Consider the following 22,226-nt stretch of genomic DNA (forward strand, 5'->3'; position numbering starts at 1 on the left):
ATTAAAAAGTTGTTACATCAATGCTTTTTCTAATTTGAGATATATTAGATTCCTATGAATGTTATAATGTTATATTTAGCTTAACAAAAGTGCATTTGATGGAATTATTTAGTTTTCAATTAAAATTCCATATTTATTTATATGTCATTCTAATAAAAATTGTAACCATAGATTTTTTTTCTTCATATACTGATTATAGTATTGAAGTGAAGCTATTTATATTTCAAATCGTGTTGGATATTTAACGCTTTTAAGATATCAGTAATCGCGAAATAAGAAAACTTAAAGTGTTACACGAAAGAACTCAAGAAGCCGCAGATAGCCATATTAGTAACGTAACATTTCAAAATCAAGCGCTACAATAATTATAATTCAAAATGTTAATTTCAACACGGAGAAAACACATCACGCGAAATAATTTGCATAAAAATCATTAAGCAATGCGGAACTTTTGTCCAGCAATGTACATTATTCAATATTCCGTTATTGAGCGTATCGATTCATCATATCGATATGTATATGCATTTCGATGAAAGTTTTACTGTTCGTTCCGTGTTTAACAGCCATATGATTACGATAAACCGGAAAAAATGAATAGCCAACCAGGCGCGAGTTATACTACACGAATTACAGAATTATTAAAGCAAGCGATACACGGAACGCTGCCGGCGCTGACTAATAAATACTGTACGCCATTATCGGGACAATTTATGACGTTCAGTACGGAAAATCGTTTCGGGGCCTTTCCATCGCACTTTGTTTCTTCCTGGACCGGCATCACTGATGGGAGTGTCGTTCGTTACAAGCGTTGAAAGACACTAGTGATGGGACAAACTACCTATTTACCTCAAAACAATATTGAAATTTTTAGTTACCAATGACTTAATTCGGTTGACGCTACTTAAAGTATGCAACAAAGAAGAAAGGAGTATTAAAATTTAATCATACGTATTGAATCCTCAATCCTCAATCCTGTTTTGGTTCGTTCTACGTTGTTTTACTGTCCCTTCAATAAATAATTCAGAAATACATAAGTTGTAAATATGTACATATATTATTCATATAGTTGAATACTTTCATTTGAAATGTAACGAATAATTATTGCGACTAGTATTCATTAAAAAGTCAATTATTAAAAAATGCCAAATAATAGTTCTAACGAAAGTAATGAATAAGTTTATTTAAATTAAAAATAAGAATGTGTGCAGATAAATTTCAAAGGTTTATTCTTGAAAATAAATGATAAATAATTAGTTGTGAACTCAAAGTTTTGAAGTGAATGTATCATAGAAAAGTGGCGTTCATAGGATACGCATTTTCAACCTTTCCTGTAGGTATTATCTGTTTTACACATCGAAATGAAACTAATATGAAACAAATTAAAACTGTGTTAATAAACATGTAATAATAGAATGTATTTTAATGAAATCTCTTTTGGAATTTTAATTTCCAGGTATATTTTTCATTACCACAAACGTATATATGTTTACAAATCCGTCTATAAGCTAACTAAAAACATGTGACTTAAGAATCTGAATAGTCTTGCCATTTATTAGCCAATAATACATAAATTCAATTAAATACCAAGAGAAATAAGTCGTAATTCTCACTAAAATTATTAATATTTATTACACTAGAATTCTATACATTTAATGTTCGGTGAATTAAATATATGTACCAATAATATATAAATAAATTAAATATATTAACCAATTAAAGCTGTAAGAGCAACATGTATATCATATAAATATTTACATTTATATAAATGCATATTTTTCTATTTATATTATATACTGATTTTTATATTTTACATTAAATGTTCATATTGAAATATTTATGTAATCTCAACTAGTTAATTATTGTTAAATTTAGTGTATTACATTTCATTTGTTCCAACGAAGACATGTAGTATATGACTTCGTCCCATCACTAGAACGCACACCATAATTTGTATCACGACGGTCATCTCGCTAACCTAAATACTACACAGTATTTTTACTTTCACAAGGTAGATGCGCCGGCGATTCCCTTTAAGATGTTTCGACGAACGTTACGTAGCCAGCGATTAACCGAATACACGACGGGTTATGATAATTTATCACCTGTATTTCGCAGATCCACCTTCGACCAGCGTGACCCCATTTTGATCGTCGTTTAATGAGCGTGAAAAATTGTGACCCACCAATTCCGTTATCAATTCATATCCGTATATTTAATTTTTCAATGCGAATTATACTGTGTGAGCGGAAAGTATCAGCTGTTCTCGTGGGTGAGCGATTTTTGAAGAAGTGTAAATTAGATGTATGCGGTCAGTCATTTTGCCTCTTCAAGATTGATGACCATTAAGAGATCATTCTTATTTATATGTTCCGAGAAGCGAGAAAATTAAGATGTGGAGGGAAAGGATTTTCTTTCGAATCGATATAATTTATTCAAATGTTTCTAATGGATAGTAACTAACAAATTTTGTATTTGAAGCCAATGATAACAAGTTTCGACAAATTTCTTTTTGCCTGTGATTATGGAAATGAAATAATCTGGTAAAGTCTGTTATAATTTTAATCGACAATTAATAATAATTAGAATCGATATAAATGAATAAAAATTGACATGAAAAACTTTGAAGTTGGAAAAGTATTAATTACAGTTAGGTATTAAATATACATAAATGTAAATTACGTAATAAAAAATTTTAAACAATAAAAGCGTCGTTACATCTTACTAAATATTTGGATATGGTAATAATTTGCAGAAGTTTTGTTTTAAATATAATTATTAATTAGAATTAATGTTTCGATATATTTTTATATCAGATAAATACACTTTCGATTGTCTGTATTAATAGGAATTAACATTTATTATTTATATTTGTTATTAAGAAACCTATAAAAGTTAAATATTCGAATAAAAATTTGTTGTATGACATATGATAACATTCATGCAAAACACCCAGTATATTTGCAGTTCGCACACATATAAGGATTTAAAAGGGTTCACGTTCAACGTCGATGTTAAAAAATTCTTAAGCTTCATTATGAATTATAAGGAAGATAGAACCGTAGGTGGACTTCAAAGACAGATTTAATTTCAAAAGGCCAATGGCACGATGGGCGAGGGCAACAATATAAATTACCATGCTCTAAATGTCAAGAGTAACCTGATAATTTCTTCTCTCTTCATCGGAACAATTTCAGTCGTATTACCTTACATGCAAACAAGAAAACAAAAACAAAATTACATTTAATACCGAACGAAAATTTCTTGTGAACATTAACGAAGTTTTTTTGAGATGAAATAGATTTCTTTGAAACAAAAAGTTTAGAAATAATTTATCAGCTTCAATAAGAAATGTCTACATCAATTTCAAGGCATCAGAATTTATATTTTTATTTTATTACACTATTAAAAGTGAAGATGAAAAGCATTCTCAAGTTGAATTAGAATGAGAAATATTTACATTATTTTATAAAGATCTAAAAAAGATATTCATGTCACTGCCTGCTTTAATAGTACAGATTTTTTTATTGTAGCAATAAAATATATTTGTATTATCGAATTCGTGTTAAGGTTTATAATTTCAGAAGAGAAGAGTCTAAATTGAAACATGATAATCATTGCAGAATTTAACGAAGAATCTATGTAGTGCGTTTAAATTATACTATTATCTATGAAAGATGCATTAATACATGTGTGGCTCGCTATATGTACCAATAATATTTCAATCCTCTACTTTATTTTTAATGAAATCCTTTAATTCAATTACTCCGTAACGCTTTTATATCTTACTCATATTTCTTGAAGGGAAAAGGCAATAAAGTAGTATTTACCTGACTTTCATTACGCTTATACAACCATTCAGATTTCAAATTCCACCCCTTTACATAACAAAATTAAGACATCAAAGATTATTTTTATTAAATTACATATATCAATAATATCAAATACATTACTATCTATCTACGATCACTATTAGTTATAGTTACTTCTTTTGTATACAGTCGCTTGTTTCAATAATTTAACAGTTCTATTTGTATATGTTAAACGTTTTAAACACCGATTTAACTATACAAGCTATTAATTATATTAATTATATTAATATTATATATATTAAAAGTCTTCCAATCATTGTCCAAATTTCTAAAATATGTTCTAACACTATAAATTACAGATTTTTATCTGTATGAAATTTTATTTAATATTCGAATTCTAAATTTTGATTAATAAAGAAAAAATAGATAATGTTATTTTACAAAAGCCCCTTTAATACGCAACCAGATGTAAGACTGTCTTACCGACGGTAAGACGAAGATTGGCTAATAATTATCTCCAGACTCTGGTAGATGACTCAAAACGATGTTTCTCAATGGACTGCACGTTCCTTCCACGAGGAAGCGAAGAGTATAGATACTGGAAGCAAACTCAAATCGGCCGAAGAAACGAAGTTAGCGAATTTCGCAAAACACGTATCGTGTATATTTCCTTTTCGTGAGAAAGGTCACAGATTTCAAGATATGTAATCGCTTCCTCCACTAATAAATCCATCAGTCAAGGTATATCAGGGGATCAAACGCCAGAATTTAAATGGTCTGCCAGAGGCGTTGTGCTATTGCTAAATTTTACACCTAGAGATATTGCCTCTTATATTTACTGGCTCCATAGACTTTCATTTTCGATCTATCTTGGAAAAAGACTCGATTACTATGGCTTCTAAGGACATCCCACGTTTACGCGTGTCAGGCCCTTTTGTACCTCTCTTCCCTTTTCCGGGAAAAGATTTATTACCTTATTATGAAACGTCTTTACGACGTCGAACGATTAAAGTACCGCCGTGAGAACACGAAATTGGAAAGATAGAAAATTCTGCTTAAGTGTCAATGTATTCATAGAAATTTTTAAGCTTTAAATTGAAAAATACTTATGTTTTATTGCCATGTTTTACAATGCACTAATACTCTATAAATATTAGAAAACGTCAGAGGATTTTTAATACCTTGGTGAACAGCCACTTAATATAGATATCTGTCAGCTATTATTTTCATTTTTCAATAGGAATATTAAGCAAAAATTATCCAATAGATTAAGTAATATTTTGGTGATAGCCTAAATAATATGGTACTTTAATAGTTTAAAGTTTTTAACAATGTAATAGTTTTTAATATTTTATAATTATATTTTCGTAATTTTATACCACAATAGTTTATAATTATATTTTCGTAATTTTATACCACAATAGTTTATAATTATATTTTCGTAATTTTATACCACAATAGTTTATAATTATATTTTCGTAATTTTATATTTTAATGTGTTATAATTTAATAGATTTTAAATAGTTTAAGATTAATTTAAGTTGACGAGAGTTTTATGAGTAAGTTTGTCGAATTTTTAAAATTATTTATATGTACTTGTATCAAAATTGTATTAAGTTCTTGTGTGATACTCAGTATGTTATATAAATGAAAATATAAATTTTGTAATTACTATTATAAGTAATTATAAAATAAGGAAACTACGATAAAATCAGTGAATTTAGTGGACACGTATACAGTTCTAGTGTTAAGGCAGAAACAAGGACAATGTTAGTCTACGATCCGCGACAGTTAAACATAACGTCATTCTGTGGATATAAAAATTACTAAACGAGCGATGCATGGTTTCCTGCAAAAAAAATTTGGCAGTCAGTCCCTTGCACGGTGGAGGATAAATTAACTTATGTATTCGATTCGCGTGCACTACCCAAGGCTCCAGAAATTTGTTACAGGGCTGAATTTATAGCACACACGAAATACGAAAATTCGCACAAAGGGATCACCGGGTCAATGGAAGCATTGTAAACGAATTCCATATTTGGCAGGCTTTCAAGGTTTATTTAAAAGTATGACATGTGGCACTTTTCCTTTTGTCTTACTGTACATTTCTTCACGTTTCCGTTAAATTTTTGATTTCACGAAGTGTCCCATTTTCGTAACAACAGTAACATTTTATCAATAAACTTCACATATATATTTCTCATTTCCTTCTTTTATTGGAAACTATGTGCAATTGTATTTCTAAAATTTGGTGTCATTGAAATTTTAAATTAATAGAGTAAATTTAAATAATCAATCACTAAATCAACTGATTAATCAATTGAACAAAATTTAATGAAACCAAGTTCAAACAAAACGCTCACACATATTTTTCTTCTAGTAAAGGCAATCTGCGCTTATGTTTCTTTAATTCAGTGTTATAGCAATTTTAAATTAATAGAGTCTATTTATGTAATTATTAAATTCTGTTTTGAACAGTTTTAAGTACTTGACCGAGCAAAATTTAATGAAACAAAGTTCAATCAAATCACTCAAACGAATTGGTTTCTTGAAAAACTCTCAAATTTTTTATGTGGTGAGTCCTCTCCACGTTTAATTCAGAAAATGTGCACCATTTTAGAGAATTCAATTAATCAGGTGATCTCGCGACTGGCGTCGTGCATTCAATTTTATCCATAAAGAAATCTATACTTATCGTTACGTTCAATAACCGATACACTGCCCACCTTTTCCTATAAGCATACTCCACCTTTCAATCATTTTTCAATTTCTTTGATAAGCATGCTTCACTTTTTAATAATTTTTCAATTTCTTTCGCAAACGTGCTTGACCATCCAATATTTTTTTCATTTCATTCACAAGGAAAAGCGTACTCCTCCCTCTTCCATTGAATGATAGGAAACTATTACCAACGAGATCGTTACAAATTTGACGAAATCTACGTTTACATGCAATAACGATATTTCCAAGAGCCTCTTACAGAATTATAATATCTTCACTAAATATTTAGGTTCCGGATGAATGATACGAAATAAGAAAATAACCAGGAAAATGCTTAAAAATTTCAAAACGTTTCAAACATTTCAATCCTTTTGGATGGAATCATTTAATTTATACTCACGTAACGAGGTTGCAGGAACTTTCTTTAACCGCAGATTATCAAGACGACGAAATTGCAAATTTGTTTCCGAGAAGCTTCATGAACATGTCGCAGGGACACTGTGTTACACGCTGACGAGACGTCGCGTGTCTGTACTGTGGTCAGTGTTCGGAGTGCCCCTCTATTAGACCCCCCTGAAAATTTCGTAATGTTTGCCAGTGTCTAAGCTTCGGCCAGAAATCTATCAATGAGAGGGAGGTCCTCGCACCTTGCAAGGTTTCGGCAGCAGTATATAAACCCGCTCGTTAGACTTGCTCTTTACAACGAGAAAACATCTCTGGTCATCATGAACACTTTGGTAAGTTTCGCAGAGATAACAGATTATTCCAATTACTCTACACGAAAATATTTTATTATTTCAAGTATTATACGTTCAAGTGATTTTATCTTATGAACTTCGTGAGCAGTTTGATTTTTTTTTTGCAACGTGTGAATTACATATTACACTGCGAGAAGAACTAATTCAGCCGGTAGTTTGGAAAGATCATCACGCAATGTAAATGTTTTTCCATTGGTACGTGAAACTTAACACGTTTCATGAAGATAAAAAGAGTAATATATTTTATGTTTTAAATTTTTAAAAATTTGGTATTTCCGTAGTGTGTTCGTTTTTGTATATTATTGTTTAACCGTAGTCTTTTATAACGGTAGCAAATTATTTTTTGTGTGTGTGGTTGTAACATTTTAATTGGTAACTATGTAATATTTTGATCTATAAATAAATGAATAATCATAGGAACCTAACATAATCATCTACTTTGATGTAAATTCATTTTAAAAAATCTGTTCGCTTTTTATTAATCAAAAGTTTTTAATTATATAAAGATATATTTGTTTTTAAAATATGCTAACAAAACTTAGATACCTTATGCATTATTACTTTTCAAAACATAACGTTTGTATCGTTTGAAAATCCATTCAACAATTACACGTGTACAAATTTAGACACGCACGTTTTTAGAAATCATTATTAATTATTTCGATAAAGACTAAAAAATAGTTTCCGTTGCAAGTTTGAAAGGTTTTAAAAATTAATAAATTAATCTATTGTAAATAGATAAACTAAAATACAATAGGAAATTTTGGAATAATATACGGAAAACATAGTTCAATAAAATTTAATTCGATAGAGTGAAATTTTTCTTTAACCTTCATTTAACAATACGACGAAACTCTTTGAACAACCTGTTACTTACTCCACCCATAACACTGTATTAAAGAAAAGAAAATATTAAATTTAGCAAATTAATAAATTATATATAAATCGTTACTCAATTATATATAATATTTTAGAATATTTATATAGCGTTAGGGAGGTTGTGTAGTGTGTTACTTAGGATAAGTTAGTTATTTGTGGGTAAAAGGTACGAATGCAAAAAACGAAATTTAAAAGTATGAAAAATTGTAAGCCAAAATCCTATATACAGATATATACAGATATATATATATAGGTTGATGCAAACATGTTGACATTTGTTGAAAGTAATATCACTGAATTAATTTTTCTCTTCGAAATCACAATTTTACAATGATGGAATAAATAAGTATATAGAAAGATGAGAGGGTAACAGCAACCAATGGAAATTATATAATAGATTACCCCAATCAAAATATTTGAAAACCTCTTCTTTTTGTTTCTTATAGAAATCGTCAAAACTTTTGCGTCGGCCAAATATAATAAAGATATGCAGAATAATAAGTTATATATAAAATATTAATAAATTATTGTCATTAGGGTTGCGCCATCTTTGCCCTCTTCGCGGTGTCGGCGATCGCCGCTCCCGTAGAGAACACCACTCCCATCGGCATTGTCGCGTACACCGCGGACGGTCCGAACCCGGACGGCTCGTACGCCTTCAGCTACGAAACCGGCAACGGCATCAAAGCTGAAGAACACGGGCAACCGAAGAAGGTGAACGAGACGAATTCGGTGATCGCTGTTCAAGGATCGTATAGCTACACTCTTAGCGACGGATCCCCGTTAGCCTTGAGTTACGTCGCCGACGAGAATGGCTTCCAGCCAAAGGGCGACCATCTGCCTACGCCTCATCCGATCCCAGCTGGAATCCTCAAAGCTTTGGAATACATTGCCTCGCATCCCGAACAGAGCACAGCGAAGTTGGCAAATTAGAATAGTTTTCATCGATTAATCGTCGAAAGCAACGAATAATTTACCTTTCGAATTAGTGTTTAGTCGAATCGACGAACGAACAAGTGTTTTACTCAGTGAAACGTGAACAATATCGTGATCAAACATCGCCGCTGCAAATTATAATTCTGAAAGTATAAACTCTAATTGACGTCGCTGTTCATTTTTTTTTTTTATTATTCGCTTATTAAGAAGGAAGCATATAAATAATCAGATTTTTCCTTTGAATCGTATAGGTTACGTTGTACCGAATGATAAATGAAACTTTGGTGTTCGAATAAATGTTCTTGACGTAGTTTGTTCGTTATTCGTTGTTCGAAGGCAAATTTGACTCAACTCTGAAGAAGGCCAGTTGCTTGGCCGTCAGACGCAGATTGCACAGTAGAAATAGGACATGATTGACGCGACGGTGGGTTCTTTGAGTTCGTCGAACCCATCGCGACATTGTTTTTGTAGATTTAATTGTATACTTGTATTCACTATTGTTGTCAATATTCATCTCGAATGCTCAGAGGATTTATATCGATTATAAATGATAGGTATGCAATAATTCTGAAATGAAATTACTTGGTACATTTATTCGTGATGATACAGTGTCATATTGTATACTTGTAACATTGCGAAATACTGTAATATTCCTATTGAATGTTAACAACGATCGAGAAATAAATTTAGGTATTTTAAATTAAAATTGTGTGCTTTTTATTACCAATATTGTTTATTATTCTCAATCTCTTCTTTAAATGAAAAATGTGTACTTTTTATTAGCAATGTTTTTTATTGTTCCTACTTTATTCTTTCCTATAACCTTCAACATTTTTATGATTATTCATATTAATATGGGAAATGATAATTAAGAATCGATTAATATAATTTGTTATATTACCTTTGCAATAAACTAGTTTCATTCGATAAATGATTTTATTGAAATTTCTTAATACTCCTTTCAATGTAAGAGTTATTGTTATGAATGATAATCAATATTGCAGGCAATAATTAATTACCTGTTAATGTGATTCAATTAGTTTTGTCATAAATCTGTATTACTTATGGCTTCACTGTATTACACATTTATAATAACAATGAATCGTTATTATATCACAGTAGAATGTTGTGTATTGTGTAACAGTGAAATAAATTACGATCGCGATTAGATAAACCTGACGGATTATTCATGCCAATTAATCTTCCTTTCAAAGAACTGATTACTATACGTGTTACCTGGGGAAATAACATCGTGTATAAACAAAATAAAATCTTTGAAAATTGTTGAGTAAGATAGTAGAATATTCGCACGTGTATGTATCTCATCTTTCACTGATTTGATTAAGATATACACTTTCCTCTAATCCTTGAATCCGAGAGATAATTTTGTATTTGAAATCTTAACGTATATTTCTTTGATTATTTTAATGGGTTTCAGATGTTATAAAGAAATTGTTTTTTTAACTGTATTTTTCGCGAACACATGTGTTTTCCTTTTCTACATAAATCAAACGATTGGTAAAGTAAGATCGAATTAGATATCAATCTTCTTGTGAGTTTGTAATATTTCACAGAGGATTAAATATTTTTGTATATGTAAACATTAGTTACTACTAAACCCTAGATGTTTATGTAAATTTTCATTCCAATAGACTAATCCACAAAACCAGAATTCGAATGCAAAACTCGTTTTTCCTATTAAAAGTCTTATTATTTATTACAAACGAAGTGAAATCATCCTTTTACGTTTATGCACGTTTATTTTATTATATGCCGTGTACTATATTTCTTTTACATTCTAATTCTAATTCAATTCTGTTTCAGTATATAGGGTTTTACTGAAACTTATATAATAAAATAAGTAAAGGAATAAAAATGATTTTTAATGAAATATATTTCTAATTTTATTATTAATTTTCAATATAAATCAATATAATAACCTAATATACATACAACACGTTCATATTGGCTGCATATTCTTTGTTAATATTACATATTATTATATTCTATTTTTACCTTATCTTGGTAATTACAAAATCGTTATTAATGGAAGGAATGTATCCAATACTTCAATATTATGTATCCAACGTATAGAAGAAAAGCAATTAAACTAACATTAATTAAAAAAACTGGAAGATGTGTTTATTTTTTACAAATGATTTAAATGTTCCATATTAAAAATCATTTCTTCAATTCACTGAATATTTATTAATGTCTTCATGTGTCGGTACAGTTTTAATTAAAAACATGCATAGAGTAAATCAGGGATAAATGGTCCACTTTTTTAAACAGAATTATTACATCCTGAGTAATATTAATACCTACCATAAGATAAAATACATTTATGAAAATAAATATACCTATATAAGAAGAACAGTTAAAAAAATTTTTGTACAAGATTCAGTATACCAGTCAAAAAATTGAAAATATTTGACAATTTTAATGAGATCTCACCCGGAATTACCCTACCTCTCATATCGGCAACTTTTTATAATCACGCCTTCAATATTATCTAGATGCAGTTGCCTTTACGTCGGAACTGTATCAAGCTTACGACTGTCACTAAAAACTACGGCACTTCGTTTCCGTTGTCGTAAATAATATCCTCAGCGCATCCGAATGTAACGCGCGTCATAATGCCTTGTCATGCGCGTCCTGGCTCGCAGGTATTCTATGTTCGAACTGTTACTTCATTCATTACATCTCGTGCGAAGTTCCGCACGAATGACAGACAAAAAAAGCAGATGAAGGAAACCGTGAGGATCCGAGCGAGATATATGGGTACATTTTACGGACGTGTTCGGTGTACGAGACTTATGGCGTCATTAACCATTGACCGACATTAGTTCAGGCTTGTCATACATTACACGTAAAAGAGATGCGCGGGCAGCAGGCAAGAAAAACCGAGATTTACATATGAATGTCGTGTGTGCTCCTCACGACATAGGTTAATCGCTGAAATCGTAATTCACGTACGGGGGATCACGCGTGTATTCGAACGGTTGGATTTACGGCTATTAAAAGGAAAAATATATTAAACCGGTGTGTTTAGAACAATACGCGTGGTATTTAAGGCAGGGAGAAGTCAGATTACGCTGGTAGAAATGAAAAATATTTAAACGATATATAGAATAGAATAGGCTGGTGATCAAAATCCTGTTTTCCGTATAAATGATTTGTAATAACTATATGAAGTTTTTATTTTTCGTAAACAGTTACTGTCGTGCTTTACTTACGCACTGCTTTTTTTCATTAATATTGTTATTCTAATTAACAGATATTTATTAAATAAACTCTTTTTCACATATACGACATATTCTCTACCACTTATTCTCTATTTATTCTACATAATTCCAATTTGTTCTCTATTACTCCTTTTGCAACGTATTTCGTTCTATTTAACGGTTTAACGCCGCGATTGGTTTGTATTTCGTAATTACTCCAATAAATAGCTTTCAAATAAACAGACAATAAATCGTTATGTGGGATAGTAAGTTTCAGTAAGGGACCTTTTTGCCCAATTGATACCTTCATTGCTTTTTCGATGTATATATTGACAAAAATTACCACCTACAAATAAATTAAAGCATGTACATATTACTAAAGAAAATACAATCTTAATACATTTACTTAATTCGCTGTTAAGCAATAATTTATGGGGAATAATAAGGAACTCGTGGCGTAGTCCTTTTTACTCTTGAACACGAGGAAGCACAAAATCATTGCAAGATTTTGCAAGAACGATACAAACTGTGTAGCAGAAAAATTAAAAAATGAATACCTTGATATCCGGTTGCAAACACAAGAGTTAACTCGTTGACCTAGAATATCGTGTCAGACTCGTGATGATAATTTTAAACTGAATATGACAAATCTCTTAACGCGTATGCTACCAACGTTGCATATTAGTGACAATTTATATTTAATATTTTTTACAAAAGAGAGTGAATTACATTTACGTAAGTTTTCATCTAATATCGTACCGTATACTATACAGGAATTCAAAGAATGTTTTCTTCTTCAACATTTTCATTTTATAAAGACAATACGTTTTATTCAATAAAATACGGTACTTACATATTATACGTACTACCTTTGTTTTTAAGAAATAAATTTATTAATAGTAATAGTAATAATAACGATAATAATAATAATAAAATATTAATAAAGTGTTATAATATTAAATAAATATTAATCCAGACCTAACCGAAATGACTGACCAGCACAAGCTTCAGTTAAGAAACAAAGGTGGCCTGTATAATACGTAAGTACCTAAAACAGTATAACCGTAAAGCATTCTACTAAAACAAATACTGCTAGCGAACAGGTTAAGCTTCCTTCACGTTAGCTCTAAACTTTAATTCATTTCAGCTTCAACCCTTCGAGTTAAAGGACGCTTATATGTGTCCGGCGAAAGCCATCGCTATGGATTATGGACGCATATACGCGACTTTCGAACTTTTTAATTTCACACGTTTCGCGGTGACAATTATAAGTGTATGTGATTAATATACCCGCTTCTGTAGAATCATTAAATTTCGTGAAACTGAGGAATTGCAATTAAAATTTAATTACAGCTTCCTTAATTGTATGAATTAACATAATTCATTGATCTTCAAATGAGCAAAAAGATATTCCACAAGGAACGTTTCGGCTAGGTGTATACAGTACTCAAAGGGTTAAATATATTTCTATTATACGTTGTTCAGAAAGTGAACCCCAGAACGACACAAGGGCGAAAGGGGTCTCTCTAGCTAGGTGGGTAGCTAGTTATAACAGAAATCTTTTCTGCTGTGTTTTGTTTACAGTTTCTGATTAGTTAAATGTAACTGTATTGAGTAATAGCAAATTAGTATCAAAAATGAGATGAGAAAAGATGAAAGCTGACCAGTTAGTCCCGCATTCCCTTCAGAGCTCTTGCCCAGAACAATGCAGAGTACTTCTACCTTTCCATCATGAAACTCCGAAATCACACGTTCCGCGCCAAAAACCTGCCGATCAAAGTTCCCGAAACCGCACTGGCCTGGTATTTGAACAGCACCCGGTCAGAGAATGCGGAATGTTGAAAGAGGAACGGCTGCAGACGCGAAATATCTAATCAGTGCGGGCATCGTCCCGCATCCTTCGCGACTGCGAGTCCTCTTCGCGGCTAGGGGTCGCATCATCTCACAGACAAGATAGTGGCAAAGGTCGCGCAACAACCGGGATGCCCGGATTGCGCAACCGCAACTAGACCAGGGCATCTAATTGCTCGCATCGAAGCGGCCGTTCGATCCTTGTAACGACAGAGTCACGGAGAAAGTTTTCTGTTTCCAGCGAGTCGGCGGCCTGGCCCGTGATGCGGCTCTTCCTCGTCACGACGCGACGGCCGCGGATTCCACACCGGGAGGACTATATTTTCAATCGGGGCCGGGTTTCGGCCTCGTGCAATAGCTACGATGCGCAATAAATATTAGGTGGTTGCAGAAGTTTTGTCCGTTTCGATGTATCGCCTACGAATTCCATTTTTGAAAACAATTTACCTGCTTACCTCACACTTATTATTTAATAAAATGCGATACTTACATATTATACGAACTACGTTTGCTTTTAAGAAATAAATGTATTAATGACAATAATAATAATAACGATAATAATAATAATAATAAAGTATTAATAATGTGGTATGATAATAAATAAATATTAAACATTTACATTGCTATTTTTAACGGTTTCTCATCTCTACGGTAGTTGGACTATTCCTTTCTTATAAAAATCTCCAAATTTATTGTTAACACTTTAGTTTTATTATATACTGTTTCGTAATTATTGATATTTTGAAAGTGTTAAATATTCGAAATGATTTTGAAAAGAAATAGATTCATTTTATTTTTGAAAATAAATACCTTATGAGAATTACATACTAATAATATTAAAAGCTCCGTTCTAATGTTAAACGTACGTTTAGTAACGCACAAGTTAAAATATAAGCCAATGAAGATCTCAATAAATACACTTTTCTAATTAACACTTAACTTAACACTCTTAATACTTTTCCAGAGGAGAATAAAACGAAGTCGATTTGACCGTTCGGTAGTTCTGGTGTTAAAACACTTGAATTGTAGATTCCAAGTTCAAATATTAACGAAAGTGTCTTATACCAATCTCCCTTAGTGCCTAATGTAGCTGTTTAAATTAACGCTTTGCCCTACGATTTCTTTCTAAACTGTGAACGATCTAACTACTCTGTTATTAATGATTTATTGATAATATATACCTCTAACTCAGTACACTCAAATAAATTGAACAATATTTTATATTTGTTAAATTCTATTTGAAATCTTCACCACGAATCTGACACGATATTGTAGGACAAGGGGTCAACACTAAATGTACCACGACCGGTCAAACAACCGGTTTAAAATTTATTTTAAAATTCTGCGTTTTCTTTCGTTCATTTAACTTCACATCAATTTTTCGATTGTCCGATTAATCAATTCTTCAATCTTTGCCACTCCTTTTATTTCTGTTTCCGCCAAGAAACATTTGTTGTCTAACTTGTTTACCTTTATCTTATAACCAGTTAATTGACCAGTTACGGTAGAAATAGATACATACAAAGTGTCGGTACGTTTAGTGTTAAAGATTCTTAGATGCGATGAGAGACACAGATTGTTTATACGAACGAGAAGGTGGACAGAACTTACGCAGCAACCTAATAATAGAAGCTAGAACAAGCATCGCTTTTAATGGAACCGGTTAACCCATTCACCGTGCACGCTGAAATATTATGCAGCCGAATAAATCGTCGTGCTCGATCCGCATGACCAATACCTAGGAATTTAGGCATTCGAAGAGTAATAGCAGACTGACCTGATGCGCGTTTTGAAGTTTGATGGCCGAAAGTAATCATAGGTATCAGATGCGATACGTGTTTGGTTTGGCAAATCGGTGACAGATGAAATTTTTGTTCAATTTTGTTATGCAATTTTGATATCCAATTTTTTAATGTAAATTCTTTGCATATGTGGTAAACTTTGATATACTTTGATGTATGTTTGAATCTGATCATATCGGTTGGATCATAGCTTTTGCTTACAATATAGTTATCTTGAAATTATTTTTTGAAAATAATTACCATCATTATTAATCTCATGATTAAAATCTTAAATATTGTACATATTATAATTTGTTGTTAACTATTTATTGAAAAAGATAGTATATTTTTGGTAATTTATCAATGGGAACATTTAGCAGAACTTATTGGAATAACAAAAACGATTGAGAAATGTAGATTTTTTGATTTATAAAGCTTGTACGAGAGAAACGAATTTGTTACTTATTGCCGATTACTTACGGTAATAAATAATTACTTTATATCATTAGCTCTTTCAAGATGTCCTCGGCTCCGACAATAAATCAGGTTGCAGGCTGTTTGCAGATATACCGTGATAGTAATTAAGAGTCGAATGGCGAAGAAAATGGTCTTTGCGAAGATCATTTATGAAGTGATAAATCAAGAATGCAAGAATCAGCAATTTTCAATACGAGGAATAGAGAAGCAGTCTGTGATGCTCAGTCAACTAAGAAAACATGTTCCCTCGAGTGAAAATCAAGCAACTTCTGTAATTGTGACCACTGGTACAGTAATTTAGTTAGAAAATTTAAAAAAGAATGGAAATATGTTGTTTATGTATTCTTTGAATGTTGCATGCAACGAATTTTAACCCTCTATTATATGAATTTTTATGCGTTAAAAAGGAATATATGGCTGTTATTCTATTTAAATATTTGTGTAATGAAATAAATAAGAAAATATAAAATAAGAATGTTATTTATTACATTTTATGACTGTTTCCATATGGAAACTTTATACATACACAGGTATAAAACTTAAAAAATGTAAATTAATAAAAATTAAACTCGGAAATTAAGTTTCTGATTGAGGACGAAATGCAATAGAGGGTTAACAACATTTTTCTGTCAGATAATGAATTTTTCGAGCAAATGTCACTTGTTTTATTCGTTTAGACGTTAGACCTTATAAATTCCAGCCAATACTATTATATTCCAAAACTAATTTCAAATGTGACAAACTCTTCTTTCGTGTTAGAGTACAAAATATAAATACAGATAGTATCACCAAGAAATCTACACTTGAGAAATCGAGTGGTACTGTTTGCATTGGGAATGTCATCATTTGAAAGAACGTCTTAGAAATACATATTAGCTAAACAGTATTTAAGTACTTTCACATCGAATGAGTGAAATTTTAGAAGAATTTAACATTATATAAGCTTTCGTATTTTAATTTCTGTTTGCAGAAAGTGAGCTGGTCAGAACGAGAGTCATTACTAAACTACGGAAGATTATGCAGAAATGTGTATAGAGGTGTTGGAAGAAAGTTGTGTACAATCGAATTTCATTTACCTTATAGATGATTTTTCTAAAACAAAGATATAATGAAGTTGCATTAAGTTGTATTATAATAAATGAAACAAAGCTATATCAAATTATATTAAATCAAGTGAAACTGTAATAAATTGTATTCAGTAAATATTCATTAAAAATTGTTGTATGATAAAAAATACACACATTCTGTACATAGTTACTACGCTGGTATTAAAGGTGATTTTCTAAATGTCAAACAATATAACACTGCAAAATAACAAAATTTCTGAACAAAAATTTCGAATTCTTTAACCTTTTAAAAACACTATCCACGAAGAACTAAATTACCCGTCCAAATCTTGAATACTAGAAAAAAAGAAAATCACGCGTCAATTTCTCGTTACTTAAATAATTCAATACTTCGTTTGTAATGTTCGAAGTACAAAGTTGCCGTTCGATGCCATTCGACCGCGGAGGGTTAATTTCTTAACACAGTAATGACCTTAACACATTCTTAATGCTCAGAAAGCAACGAAGCGAATGTTTCTGTCGCAATACCCAGAGATCATTGATCACGCTTAATTCAGCCGATCCATGGAATCGTACAAAGGAATATCTTTCACTGTCCAGACAATATGAACGTCTATGGAACGTCTATACTCGTCTCCGGATGGTTTCGAAAATGTTATTCGTTAATCGAACGCGGCTGTTAGTAAAAGGAAACGAAATTTCTTCTACAATATCAAGCCATAAATCTCGTGGACCCACCAGTTTGGTACGACGCATAAAGCTGATGGATTTTACGAGGTTCTCGGCGAAACGATTACACTTCAATGAAGAATAATAAGACGAAGCAGGAGAAAAAAAAGGGGAAGACCTTTACGCGTCACGATTTTTCTCCGCGTGCTGCCGCGCATCTTTGAAGTGTCCTGTCGCAACGCGGCGCTTCTCGGTTAGGTTACGTAACGGAAGATGCGTAGAAAATTATTGTAATATTATGCAACAAAGCAAACAACGCCGATGTTTGAACTTACGACATCGTTGCCGGTACGCCTACTGGATTTCGCGCCTGGAGCTCGGATAACGCCCAATCCGCGGGCCGAAATTTCTCGGTAATTTCATAGGAGTGCTGTATCGTTGGTTCCATGTGTTTAAATGTAGAACACGTAGTGAAGCTGATAACGCATACGTGTTCCTTTGGGATAAGAATGTATTAAGTAAAATACGTTCCGACGACGACAGGAAGTATTAAGTTGTCTCGCAAGGTACACGCGTCGCCTTGTTCGTGTAAACGGTGTAATACTTGAATTAAATACGAATGAAGCTACTAGGTTGTGTTATATGAAATGTCAGATATTTATTACTTATGAACATTTGTATTCCTATTGTAGCTGTTCCTTTGTTTTTTATATATCCTCCTAATAAGTTTCATTGTCGAATATCAGAGCAAATTTTTGCAAAAAAGTTTTTCCAAATTGCGCATAGTAACTATTTCTTGCGTCGTTTTTTAAAAACATGGAAAACATGTGCTATTCCTTTTAATTCATTAGATCGTGTAACATGAAATGTCAGATTATCCTCGCTTATAAATGTTTGTACTCCTGTTGTTATTCCTTTGTTTTTTGTGTAACCTCTTAAATAGTTTCGTTGTCGATTATGAAACTATATAGAAAAGTTTTTCTGAATTGTGCATAATATCAATTTCTTGTATTGTTTTTTGAAAATATGGATACTGCCAACATTCGTGTAATTTTCTTATATGAATTCAAACTTGGAAATAATGCTGCGAAAACCGATGAAAATATAAACATAGCATTCAGAGACAATACTGTGAATGAAAGAATAGTGCAATGTTGATTCACAAACTTTTGCTTCATGTTTATTTGCAAAATGAACCACGTAAACTCGAAACAGTAGTTTATAACGATGTCTTTAGAATTTATTTATTCTTAACATTCAGAATTTTTCAAAACGGATATATTCATTAAAAATCTGTTGATAGAACTGTATCGAATCGAATGAAGCATATTTCGATTGAGTAAACGTTTTTTAGAACATGAAATAAAACTCTCTTTTTTCCGCAAAATCCAACATTTCATATTACACGATCTAATATTAGAATTATGAGTTACAATTATGATCTTGGATTCCGAAAGTACTACAGCTAAGCATTCAATTCGTAATTAAAATCAACAATTACACCAATTAAATTTATAAAAAATACCACAGCTAAATTTTTAATTTATTACGTACTATTTATATTACGTTAATATTTCAACTACGTATAAAACGTTTCTTGCATTCTCATAATTACAAAATATCTTGGGAGGTTATGCTTAAATAGGACACTCTATAGATTTACTAATCTCTTCAGACTTGACTCACATTATAATGTACACAGTTTTACTACTTTCTAAATACTTTCATTATACCATATACTACCATTATACGTTATAGTACCTTTTTTTATTCACAATATATGTCGTTACTGATTGTGTATTGAATAGTAGTCCTTTGTTGTTAGGTAAGTGCACATAATTTTGTATGAAAATCAGGTCTGAAGGGTTTAAAAGAAACTAATGCATTTTAAATATGTTTATTAATATTTAAGGAAAAATATAATTTTCATCGTAACTAAATGGCCTCTTCCTAGCCTGATGGTAATTTGTGGATTCCATTTCTGTAGAGTGACTCATCTTTGGAAACTTGAGATGACATTATCGGACAGAACTTTCTGGTAGACATAATATTAGCATTATTAATACTTTCATTATTATATACTTGCATTATTAATACAATTAACGTTGACTGTCATGAAAATTTTGATCGTCTCGTATAATATTACTTTTCCTTTATAATAGCGACGGATGGTGTTAGAAATAATTGTTATAGATTTGGGATGACTGTTCTTACGTTACACTATAATGTAATTACCTATGTTATTAAATATTTTTAGTAGACATTAATTTTCTTATCCTAATTGTTTTCAAGCAACTTGTAAGCTTTGGTCGTTGCTGACCACCATGGTAGTTAACCTTTACCAACGTTATAAGTTTTAATCGATAGAAGTATAAGACTCAAGAGAATTATAAAATATCTATCATATTGGAGATTCTTTGCTCATTTCCACTGTATATCGCATTTTACATACTTTCGTGGAGTATAGCTTTCGGAAATTGGAATAATGTAATTAATATAACATAAATTTAAAAGTAGAATCAACTACTGTCACCGTTAAAGTATACCAACAGAAAGAAAGAAACGTCTAAAGTAAACTATCTTATTTCCGTTCATAGAAAAGTAACTGCTCTGCAGTTAGATACTATACACCACCATGATAAAACTTTCTCAAACACAATACTTTTATTCAAAATCCACCATTTCTATCTAAGGTCACTTTACAAAAATGCGAAGCAGTAACATAGCTCGCCCGTTTCATTAACATAGCTGTACCGTATATAACACCATTAACACTAGACTTACGGACATTTGCGGTACAGTTTGTTGTATCGATTTTTAAAAAAATTGACATTCGTTTATTTAGATCTTGGAAATTAGAGGTTCAAAAGTAAACAATTCGGATACATTTGTGTAACTGCATCAATGAAAATTGACCCAAACATTCATCAAATAACATTTATAATAAATAAATAAACTAAAATGAATAAAAAAATAAATTGAATAACTCAAATCAAATTCAGTATGGGTCAAATATGTCTCGTTCGGTAAATCTAGTGCTAATTACATAAAATATTTTCTCATCGGCAAACCACTGATCAGCGAAGCTAAGCATCCATTGCTACGACCACAATCTACAATTAAAATTTCTTTCTTGAAAGTCCATACCTTACAGAATCCGCAAGAGTTCCTTGACAACAACGATCGGCCATTGAAATCTGAAATGTGACTCATCGCCGAGCACGCGTTTCTTGAGGATACGCCTTGAATCAACCGATAAAAGAAAATGTTGCATGAAGAATTTCTAACGAGATGATCGATGGCGAATATACATAATCCAGCGGATTTCTGCGAGCACGATGAGCCCCAGGGAATCCAAGACGGTAATGATCGTACCCGGCTCATTGCAAATAAATCGTAAACCGGTAAAGAAGTTATGGTTGCCGGCGACCTTGACATATAAGCATATACCGCAGGAATTCTAAGAGATCGCCTACCCGCAGGCTAGAAGACGTAACGCACGCCAAATTCAATTTTACTTTCATCTCGGGTGCAGGTGCCGCGTCGAGTCTGCCGTGGTGCCCCGAGGACGATCCTTTAAAAAGTACCGTTGGGAATCCGTGCAATCGATTTCTGTTTTCTCGTGACTTCCAAACGCAGAGGCGGCCGGGGAGAATTATTATCACGACGGTACCGATGGAATCGTGAACGATAAATGGTGAAATTCTAACGATACTTTCAATTAAATCCATTGCATTTGGGAAATGAAATGTTGAAGGGAAAGAATTGAAAGAAGAAAATGACAATGATTTTCATTTCTGAGCATTAGTTTTTCCAATACTCCTTAATTCTTGGTACGTTTTGAAAGAGATGTCGATGGAATCGTGAACGATAAACGATAAAATTTTACCGATATTTTCAATAGAATCCTTCTGCGTTTAGGAATTGAAAGATTGAAGGGAGAAGATTAAAAGAAGAAGATGACAATGAATTTTATTTCTAAGCATTGGCCTTTCTAATATTTTTTAATCGTTGATGCGTTTTGGAAGAGACGTTGATGAAATCGTGAACGATA

At 31.7% G+C, this 22,226-nt stretch overlaps 1 protein-coding gene and 1 long non-coding RNA gene across 3 annotated transcripts; one reads left to right on the forward strand and one right to left on the reverse strand.

Moving 5' to 3' along the window:
* Positions 1–7,156: 7,156 nt before the first annotated feature.
* CPR21 (cuticular protein 21) lies at positions 7,157–9,731 on the forward strand. The gene is made up of 2 exons (XM_031983653.2): positions 7,157–7,267; positions 8,705–9,731. Exons 1-2 carry the CDS (start codon positions 7,157–7,159, stop codon positions 9,098–9,100), a joined length of 507 nt encoding a protein of 168 aa, XP_031839513.2. The 3' UTR covers positions 9,101–9,731.
* A 2,814-nt stretch (positions 9,732–12,545) lies between these two features.
* Positions 12,546–21,512, reverse strand: LOC143174524 (uncharacterized). Of its 2 annotated transcripts, XR_012998613.1 has the most exons (3): positions 21,320–21,512; positions 12,885–12,924; positions 12,546–12,673 (listed from the first exon to the last, which is right to left on the reverse strand). It is a non-coding gene; the product is annotated as an uncharacterized LOC143174524 (long non-coding RNA). The 2 variants fall into 2 exon arrangements; XR_012998614.1 differs by lacking the exons at positions 12,546–12,673; positions 12,885–12,924 and adding an exon at positions 20,083–20,207.
* Between the last annotated feature and the right edge of the window lie 714 nt (positions 21,513–22,226).

The sequence above is a fragment of the Nomia melanderi genome, chromosome 1, assembly GCF_051020985.1.
Source record: "Nomia melanderi isolate GNS246 chromosome 1, iyNomMela1, whole genome shotgun sequence".
Taxonomy (NCBI): domain Eukaryota; kingdom Metazoa; phylum Arthropoda; class Insecta; order Hymenoptera; family Halictidae; genus Nomia; species Nomia melanderi.